Source organism: Hesperophylax consimilis, chromosome 22, assembly GCF_061612785.1.
Source record: "Hesperophylax consimilis isolate HC1 chromosome 22, BYU_Hcon_1.0, whole genome shotgun sequence".
Lineage (NCBI taxonomy): Eukaryota > Metazoa > Arthropoda > Insecta > Trichoptera > Limnephilidae > Hesperophylax > Hesperophylax consimilis.
Window position 1 is genome coordinate 11954228 of NC_142857.1, and position 10700 is coordinate 11964927.

A 10700-nucleotide genomic window follows, 5' to 3' on the forward strand; every position below is an offset into this window, starting at 1 on the left:
AATCGTGAACAATCTTGTTGATTCATCATATCTGCTAGAAAAGATTGCATTTCGTTGCCCTGAACACAACACCAGATCGAACGACTTATTTAGAACACCACACTGTAAAGCCAAATATGCGCAAAATTCTTTAAATACGACGTATCTGTAAAACTCACAATGCCTCTAGAGATGAAGACGTTTTCAACTGTATCTTAGAAACATATAAAATGCGACTTACATAACTTATAACTTATTTTTTTATTTTGTGAAATAATCCTATCATCTTAGTTTATTTTATCGTTTTTATTATAATCACGCGAAAACTGTATTACTACTAACTGCCTTTAATTGTTTTATAACATTTTGTAATTCCTTATAACGTTTATTTTTTTATATTTCTTTGTCATTTATAAATATATTGTATAGGTGCAAATATTAAATCAATGACTAGAATTAATGGAACATTATTGGTTTAATATTGTCAATAATTGCTGTTTAGACTAAATATACAGGGTGTATCGGCACTAACCCGACAAACTTTAACCAGCTATTCCTTAGCACATTTGGAGTAAAAAATGTTATGGGCACTTTGCTGTCCGGTAGCATTTTTTTTTCAATCAAAATGAAAAAATTAAAAATTTCCACACTACATCACTGTCATTGGCATTGCTTTTCGTGTTCAACAGCTGTTATAAGCAAGTATGTCGAAAAGCGTCTTCGCTCTTTCGCACACACTAAATAATAATAGTTAAAAATGAGACGAATGGCGCCGTGCCATTTCGTTGTGATTGTAAAAGTGCGCCAATATAGGTACACACGTGCATTATTCAACGGAATTCGAATAAAATATTGCCAGATGGGTTTTCGAACTTTGACAAAGGATAAAACAGTGGTGACATGTGGTGAAAATATGAATAATAAATTTGTTATTAAAAAAAACGTTACCGGACAGCAAAGTGCACATAAGATTTTTTACTCCAAATATGCTAAGAAATAGCTGGTTAAAGTTTGTCGGGTTAGTGCCGATACACCCTGTAAAAATGATTTTGTTTCCTAAATAAAATAAAATTTTAAAAAATATATTACATTGCCTGAATCACATGGACAGAATTACACGTACTGGAATCACGTACGCCAAAATAACCTAAACTAACCTAACTTTTGTTATTTTATAAATACCTAATTTATTACAAAGCCAATAAACAATCGTAATTTTTTGATACTAGTATGTGTAATTCCAGTACGTTTAATTTTCTCCATGCGTAATTTCGTCGATATGTAATTTTAGTAATGTTATATTGGAAGATTAAATTCACGTCTATGTAATTACGTGTTCATCACGACATTAATACACTTTTGTGGAATATTGAAATCTTGCAATAGCTGGCACATTCAGTTATATTCTATATGGTGTTAGGATCTTTGCTTTATTTCTTTTGCTTTGTATGATTCTACCTTACCTTCTCGTGATTTGCCAAAAATTACGGATCATCCAATAAAAAAACTTAATTCTTTTTTTTATAGCCCTTAAAAACGTATCTGAAAAATTGGGTTGCCATTTGATAGTGATAACCCAACAGCATTTAGTCTTGGTACAGTAAAAATAGTTAGTTTCTTCCTTTGTTCCTCTTTCGGCCAGCTGAGCAGTAAAGTTCTACCTTTCGAGTTCTGGATGCGAGCTAAATGTCAAAATTATAAATAGATTTCTCCACAATATAAATTAACACAAGCGATTTCTAAGAGAGGTTTAAACAGACAAAAGGAAAATGTTTACCTGAACACGTGTCCAACGGCCATCTGTGCTGTGCATGCGCGTGCGTTTGTTTACGCATCACTGAAGCTATAACTGGAGCACGATCATTTATATATCAGCATCAAAACTGAATTTAAAATTGAAAATGGAATCATTTCCTTTCTTTTAATGGGTAGGTACTTTCAAGTTATATTTTTTCATCTGATATTTACCTTACCTACCCACTAACCACAAACAAATTTTTACAGATTCAAAGCGCGAAACTACTACTCATTTATTTAAAAAAAGAATCAACACATATTGTCTAGTTCGGTACCTAAATACCCCAAGGAAAATGTACACCGAAAAGCGTAGAGCTGGTACCTATCTACATAAGTGCACCAACACAAATTAAATTTTAAAAAATTATTGTTTTAAAAAAATCTTTTCGGTACCTACTTACTCCAGACTTAATGTATAGACTAACCTGAAATTATTTGTCTCTCTCAACACTGATTTTAAACATAGAAATGCAACATTTTTACTATGTTTTCTAACTAGATAGGTACTGGAGGGCAATATTATAATCTATTTCGGTACTTACCCCAAAAAGGAGGAAAACAACAGATTTCGCGCGCATATTCGAACGGGTAAGAACTAATGTCAAGATGGTTCTAGGTACCTAACGCTTTGTTTGTATCACCAATCAAACAAGAGAACGAAGCCACGCAATTTTTAAACTTCCAGCTTCGTTCTTGTGTCGGTTAGATTCAGTTTTATTTGTTAATTGGTAAATGGTAATTTAATACAAGCGCGTCCACCCGAAGCCGTCTCGAGGGGGCAACTGGCATAAGAAGGCGCCGCAAACGATAGGGTAGTTGCCATGGCGACCGTGTACATGGCGCCCAGCGCGGGAACGAGGCTCGGCTACTTTTGCAAATGGCGCGCGTTTTTCCGATATCTTTCCTATAAATGTGAAATAAAGCCGATATAAGTTATATTTGAGCCCTGCGATGGCTTTAGAATCAATCGCCCGGTATAATCCAGTACTTTCAGAGATATATCGCTTTGTAGATGTTTTAATTTTATGGGATAGCTACATTTTATGTAGAGGGGGGTCAGGATGAATGGATTTAGGTCAAGACTGTGGCAATGAAACTGACCTATTAACTGAATAGATTTGAAACATGAAACTAAACAGATCGTTGGCGTCAAGATAATAGATTCATTGATTCTATTACTAAGTTGTTATTATTCGTCTGAATTTAAGATTTATGTGTAGAATTGGATTCAATTAGTATACAGCTATCGCAGACCTGTGAAAAATCAGGGGATAACCTAAATTCATCACACGTCAACTTCAATCCAATTTTGAAAATGATAATTAAAATATTATATACGTTGTTCTGAAACTCGTCGTTCCAGCTGAAAACTGTTTTTTTACGACAACTAAAGGATTGATAAAACTTTTGAGTCCACCCTGCGACCCATTTCAAAATAGTTTAAACAGCTGATATCAACCTCTATCAACCGATTTTTTTAAAATTTGATTTAACCAACAAAATTCCAACGGACTCAATTTAATTGAAAGCGAAAGCTCAAATCAAAAAGTTGTGATTTTAAAAATGTTCCAAATTAGATGTAGATTCCGAGTTTTCTTCAAAAAACCTCGCGGGCCGCAGGTTCCGCACCCCTGGTCTAGACCAAGCATGCCCAACCCAATTGAAGATTTTTTGCGGCCCAAAATGAAGATTCCAGCTTTCTATGTTTTGGATTTTTGTATTCATACAAAAAAATAATCGCTCTCGTAAATTTGTCACATTTGAAATTTACACTGTGAAATTTTATACTGTCGTATTCATTTATTGACAAATCAAAGAAAGGAATACTGTTACGCCTCCTCCTGATCGGCTAGTCTATTAATTTGAATATCTATGCATTTTAGTTGTCGCTGGCCCATGTTTTGTCAGCTTTGCAAAGTGGAGTATAATAAATCGTTATTAATTTCAATCATACATGGTCACTGTATTTTGTTCCATATTCAAAATTATTACGTTGCATTTAAAAAAATATATTATTTTAAAAACTATAAAGTACATTACATTATTAAGATAATTAAATGTTTATCTAGTGGCGTGTGGCAACACCCCCGAATGCACAGTAGGTTTGTGGGTATATAAACTGATTTATGAGCACATTTCTTTGTTTTATTTGAGTAAAAATTTCACTTATCCAAGGACAAACTAAATTTGATCAAATCGCGGTACCGAGTGTGACAGAGTGTTTGCCACTTATATTTATAATAATAATACCAAGGCCAGAAAGACTCGTCAAATTAAATAAGTAATCCCCGTCACCAAATGGTGATAAAGTTATCATTTTTATTACATTTATCATCATATTTTTTACAACCCAAAGCGACTCTTTGATAAAAACCCCTATATTTTTTTCATTGGCAAATTTTTCACCCTCAGGCGAAACGTCAAAGTCACAGAATTCACCCAAATCGGGACATTGCTTTCCTAAGCACGTAGTGATAAAGTAAAAAATGACATACCATGTGAAATCTCATATTTTCCACTACCAACACAGGCCTATTACATAGACATGGATATCATGGTGTTGGTACAACATTCACAAAATCAGGCAAATATCAAAGCCGGCTTGTATGAAACCAAAAATGATTCGAGATTAGAGGGCTCTTTGATTCGGTTAGCAAATCAAAAACGTATAATTAGGTTGGTACGTATTGGTAGTTACTACCCGGCCTCGCCCTAGTTTATACATCATCATTGTAAACCACTATTATGTTTTCTTATCAAACATTTGTTAAAATTTAACCTAAAAGATATTATGGTGTTCTGTCATATTTTTTAAAATTTTAAATGTTATATCTGTCTTACTTTGCAGATTTAAGGTGTTGGGAACGCTTTTATAAAGTAAAAGGTTCTTTAATATACTCGTAATTGTGTTTAATTACATCACAAATAATAGATCTGGATTTAGCTATACTGTTCATTACCCGAGGGTTGGTAATTCTCTGGTTCGAGAAGATTGTTCCCTGTCACTATAACCTCACAATCATCTGTTACACTCTAGCGACATCTGACGGACTCTGGAGTAAGCTTTATATCTAGCGCCATCTATCGCTTAAATACTCAACTTATTACCGTACATCCCATTAATTAATCTTTCAAAACTCCTTAACTTTTGATAAAAATAACGTTACGACGAAAGGCCTGTAATTATTATTAGTCTGAATTTTGCTAACTACATTTTAGAAAGACATCATTCTTTTGAAATACAAATATTATTAGAAATCAAAATTTTGTTTTAAACATCCATCTCTTAATTATTGTGATTTTTTGGGTACGATGCCATGTTTCGGACAGCATTATAGTGTCCTTCATCAGGGCAGATGTATCAGATGTGATTACAAATGGATGGACACTGTAATTTTATCCGAAACGTCGACTATGGAAAAAAGTAGCGCAACACGGCATAATACCTCAAAAATAAATCACCACAATTCTTTTGGCCGTGAAATTATCAAATAATATCAGCCAACTCTTTTAGTTTCATATTAAAGGCTATAATATTCATAATATTTTTTTGTTTTCTTATTCAGGCATCTTCACGATATATATTATTTTCAATTATTTTAAAATAAAAAATATGTAACTATTGAAAACAATATTAGCAATTTCTAAACTAAAATCTGAAACAGAAAAATCAGAAAAGGATACGGTCACATCTAGGACTCGAACCCAGGACCCTTGTCTTGCCGGGGCACCGCTCTACAACTGATCTAATGGGACCCTATCCGCGGTCACTTTTAACTGTATCATACTTCCAATAAGAACTACCAACAATGTCTTCATTCGTTCAGGTTCGATAATTAAATATTATAATTTGAGGTTTTACTCAATAAAGTTATTCCAAAAAATAAAAAAAAATTAAAATGACACCACAAAGTAATCGCAATTACTGAAAACATAATAATATTAACTAAATGACGTAGTTCGGAATATTTTTTCTTGATTGATTTAATTAATTTTGTCACCTCTCAAAAATTCCTGAATTTTTTCCGTAGATGTCAAATATTATTAAAGTTTTTTTATATCTCCAAAATTTGTACATCTCAGAACGGAGGCCACCGCTTGTCGAATGGCCCGCCTTTAATATCTTTAATTATTATCATCGACGTGATAGTGACAGGCGGCAGTGTACGTGACAGGGACAGTGGCTGGGCTGTGACAGTCCTGCGACAGTACCTATCTGTGACAGTGGGAATACCAGACACGCACGCCCGCATGTGATCACTCCCCAAATAAAACAATATTATGTAACAAGTTGCGAGAGAGTGTAACAGCTCACTCGGTTTGGAGTAATTATCGATGTATACCATTGAATGTATTTCTTTATCAGGGGTGTGCTTTGTGCAAATCTATAAATCCCGCCGGTTTTTTTATCAGGTGGTAGTAAATTTAAATAATGCCAAATTTTTTTTATTCTTTGGTATCACTTTTCTGTCATAGAAGTATTTTGGAAAAAGAGATATTAAAATGGTAACATAGTAAGTCATTTAAAATGACTTTTTTACCAATCATCTTTGGTACTCCTGTATCACTATATCCTGTGATCCGGTATGATCCTGTTATAAAAGTGAAACACGCAAATCTTGAAAAAATATTAGTCATTCAGAATATATCGAGAACACGTGTTCTTTTTCTAATATATATACCATGACGGAATGCAACAATATAAGTGTGTCATTATAAATTTCAGTATTTGTATGAACACGTGTTCCGCCATCCTCATAAAACATTTGCTTTTGAATGATACTTTGTAAGGAACTCTTTCAATTCATTCGTTACACGCCCGTAGTCCCATTTTTAATATTAAAATGAAAAATTTGACCGGATTCTTAATAGCTTAACAGCATTTTATAGCAGTAAGTTCCCCGTACAGGACTTGAAAATCGTCGATGGAGGACTTCGCTAGCACTAGATTGAACTCGCGACGCCTGGGTGGGAATACTAGCCGGTTAAGGTTTAACAGCTTCGGTTTTAAACAATACTAAAAGATTTCCAACTAAATATTGTTGATTCATTTCACCCATATGGGAACGGACACAAAAGCCCAGCAGCAGAAAACATTCTCTGCGTCTATACTAGTTGGTGAAACTGTCATCATGAAGGTGCGTGCTAACTATATCTCCCTCTGATACCTCCGTTCTCAAAAGGGGACTCTTTCTTCAAAATCGATTTCAGATCTTTAAGTTTCCGCATCATTTCTGTATGGTTTTTGTGCAAATTTAGTATTTCGAAACATAAAAAAACCGTGGGACAAAATATTTCTGAAATCCCGCGTGATTGCGGGATTGCGTGGTTTAGGGATTGCGGGATTTCTGGAGTGCAAGCCCTATTCGCATAAAAAGTATTCTCGGGAGAGTGGTTGGAATTTTTACAGTCGAAATTATTAGTTTTGCGTTTGGGAAAAAACTCTCTGCGGTCTGAATAGAGTAAGCTCTTCAATCTCAAAAATTTCCTTCCATATGAAAAAATATTTGCGTCCAAAATAATGTCATGGAATGGAGGGAAGAATCTGGAAAGATTGCAGTTATTTTGTCTGAGCATTGTGTGTTATTTAAAATATTTGGGGAACATTATGATGACGTGGCAGGAAAAGAAAAGGGTTTCTTTTGCATTATTATAGCAACAAAAACATTTTTTGATGTTATATATAGTTGGATTGCTGAAAAGGCTGGCGTAATGAAAAGAAAAAACTTTGGTACTGTAAATTGAAGAGATACCAAACCATGTGAGCAAGTTTGTAAAAACAATATTGTAAGTTTTTTTTATGTGAATACCGCACAAGAGTCCCAACTGCTCCAAACGTCTGAAACCAGTGTGACTATGGCTTCCAAAATTGGGGTATGTTGTGAGGCTGAAGGAAGTGAAGAGGGGAAGGAGATGGGGAAGAGGAAGAGGAAGATGGGGAAGTACACTAGTATGGTAGATTCCGATATGGTCACCAAAAACGGGTAAAGCTATTTAAAGCAACGTATCAAATCTGGATAGTGGTCTTACACTAGGTTGATAACTCGTATAATAGTATCTTCCAATCTATAACATGCCGCAAATATAATGTATATTATTTAAAATTAATAAATTGTGGAATAATACAAAATAATGAAATAAAATTAACTTGCCCACGGCGGGATTTAAGATGGTTTTGGAATACTTTAGGCATCTTAGTGGGTGCATGTGTTGAGTCAGCGGCAGCCGGCCTGCTGCCGCCTCAGCGTCTCAAGGAGTCCAAAACGACAAAAACGTCTTTGTTGACGCAACTATTAATCTTCCTTTAATATTGTCCTTGTATTTTTCCCATCCTATTTTTACCTGGAAGTACCTATCATTTTCTGATTATACCCACTTATGTGTGTGACATTTTACATCAATAAAAGTGACTGTCAAACCAGTTTTATTGATGAAGCCTGTTTGATGAACATCTACTGTTTTCAGTGCTGTTACTAATATCCACTCAGGGTAGAAGGCCTGTGCAGTGAATATATTCGGTTCCATCAGGGTGTTTCGTAAACACCTGGCTGTTATGGAAGCTTGTGAGTGAAATCACATCACCATCATCTTTGAAGAACATCAAAGGGGTAAGTCGGATTCCTTCCCTTCTCCATGTTCACCATCTCCAAACTCTCTGTGTCAACTTCAAAGTTCAAAATTAAAATTTTACAGCCCACTCTTGATTTGCCTATTGCGATCACAGTCTGTTTGGCGAAGTTTTTCAACTGTTTTTGGTTATTGTTTAGTGGATCCAATCAAATCACACTGCCGTAACAATGGTAATAATAACACCATGTTAACATAATATGTGCATTTACGAGATTACGTTTGAAAACATAAAAGATTCCCAAATAATTTGCACCCTGGTTTCACGTTCCATTTGCGACTATGTTAGATTCGACTCTGGACTAGTGACATCAAACTAATTGTGGATGGTCTCATGTCTCCAGAGAATCACCAAGACGAATCAATAATATTACGAGAGTAATGTCAGTAATTATAACGTGTTTTGAGTGTTTTGACATCCAATATGAAATAACTTGTACTACGAATTGATATAAGCAATCTTATTTTACAGTTTGAAAATACAATATTTATCCTAAATGTCTTTACAGTACTTTACAGAAAAAAATGTTAATCTTTAAAAATGTTTTATTTTTATTTAGTATCGAAGCTGACGTGTTGCCTATCTCTCTAGGTATGAAATGAATGTTTTGAGATTTAATTTATACGGAGTGGTTGTTCACCAAAATTTATTTTGTATAATAAAGACGATCAGATTACAAGTTTAAATAATTTAAAAGTATTAAAAATTGAAACGATGAATAAATATTGTACAACTATGGTTGCTCTAATTATATTAAAATATATCACTTGTGTTTCTCTTCGTGTATCTTGTGTGTCTTGATTATATTTGTAAAATATATCGTTGTGTCTCTGTTGGTACCTAGCATCGTATTACCTACACTTTTCCTTTTGATCTCCTTTATGAATATTATTGTTGCCCACCGACCCAATTCCTTCCTTTCCTATGCCGACTTAGTGTAACTTCAGTTCAGTTGAAAAAATCGTCCTGTCAACATCTAAGCGGTGTGTGATTACGGAGCCCCCTTTTTCGACCGTGTCGAAACTTGAAAAGCCATCGTGAGCTCGCGCATTTTGGTGAAAATTAGTGTATGAACCAGCGCAAAGGAGAGAAAACGCGGAAGGATAGAAAAAAGGTAAGTCGGCAAATCCGAAGTTTCCATTCCTATTGTATTCCGGTGCGACGGTGCTTATCCGTCCCCGAAGTTTCCATTCCTATTGTATTCCGGTGCGACGGTGCTTATCCGTCCCCGAAGTTTCCATTCCTATTGTATTCTGGTGCGACGGTGCTTATCCGTCCCCAACAGTCCTTCTTCGTGTCAATTGTGAGTAAGTAATTATATTTTTATAATGTATCATCTGTGTCTCTTGTGTTTCTTGCTTCTCTTAATATAATTTATCATTTGTGTCTCTCTTCGTGTCTCTTGTGTTTCTTGTTTCTATTTGCATAATATGTAATCTGTGTCTCTCTTCGTGTCTCTTGTGTTTCTTGTTTCTATTTGCATAATATGTAATCTGTGTCTCTCTTCGTGTCTCTTCTGTTTCTTGCTTCTATTTGTAAAATGTTTAATGTATCTCTCTTCATGTATCTTGTGTTTCTTGCTTCAATTTGTATAATATATCGTTTGTGTTGCTTGTGTTCCTCTCTTTTATTTGTATAATGTATCATTCGAGTGAATTTTGGAAAATTATTTATTACCTACCTTTTAACTGAGTTTGTAATTATGAATAAATAAATAAATAAAATTATCGTTTTCCTTGACTATCGCAAAGTTCAATTATCGAACAAACACAACCATCACATTATTATTTTATACAGTGAAACCTAACCCACACCAACACATTAAATTAAAGTATACAATAGGGGCCTCAGCATATGCAAAGCAGGTGGGTTCTCAGAACTAACATCGAAGTGGTGGATATCTAGATTGTAAAGATGAGCCGCTAGAAATCGGTAGAAACAAATTCAATTCTTAACAGCAGAGAACTGATTTAATCTACTATGCACAGACCAGTGGGACTTTGGCGTCCCCAAATTAAGAAATGTTGTTAAGTTGGAGGAACTGGAAGGAGGCTGAAAAGTGTCTACCTGGAAATACATTTAGACCACCAAACACGCCATTTCAACGTTGCGACTCTGAATTGTGGTCTTTCTCCGAGGCGATACTAATCTAACTAAAACCTAAATAAGCCATAACTTATCTAGATCAATGATCAACCGCCTTTACATGCCACATTCTTCACCGTTCCTTATCACTCTATTTTCTCTTTTTTAACAACTGAAAATGTTTTATTTAGAAAATGCTTCTACCAGTTGT

At 34.6% G+C, this 10700-nt stretch overlaps 1 protein-coding gene across 3 annotated transcripts in view; it reads right to left on the minus strand.

Annotated features, from left to right (window-relative positions):
• Window positions 1-2414, minus strand: part of LOC149412846 (calcium/calmodulin-dependent protein kinase kinase 1) — a 561749-nt gene extending 559335 nt beyond the window's left edge. Inside the window, exons 1-2 of one of the 3 annotated variants that reach the window (XM_089645632.1) lie at window positions 2319-2414; window positions 1757-1862 (exon numbers count right to left, since the gene is read on the minus strand). In XM_089645632.1, the coding sequence (XP_089501758.1) occupies window positions 1757-1814 (58 nt within the window). In that variant the 5' untranslated portion in view covers window positions 1815-1862; window positions 2319-2414. Of the gene's footprint in view, window positions 1-1756; window positions 2002-2201; window positions 2285-2318 lie in introns of those variants that run through there. The other 2 variants (XM_089645631.1, XM_089645633.1) reach the window with 2 other exon arrangements.
• Between the last annotated feature and the right edge of the window lie 8286 nt (window positions 2415-10700).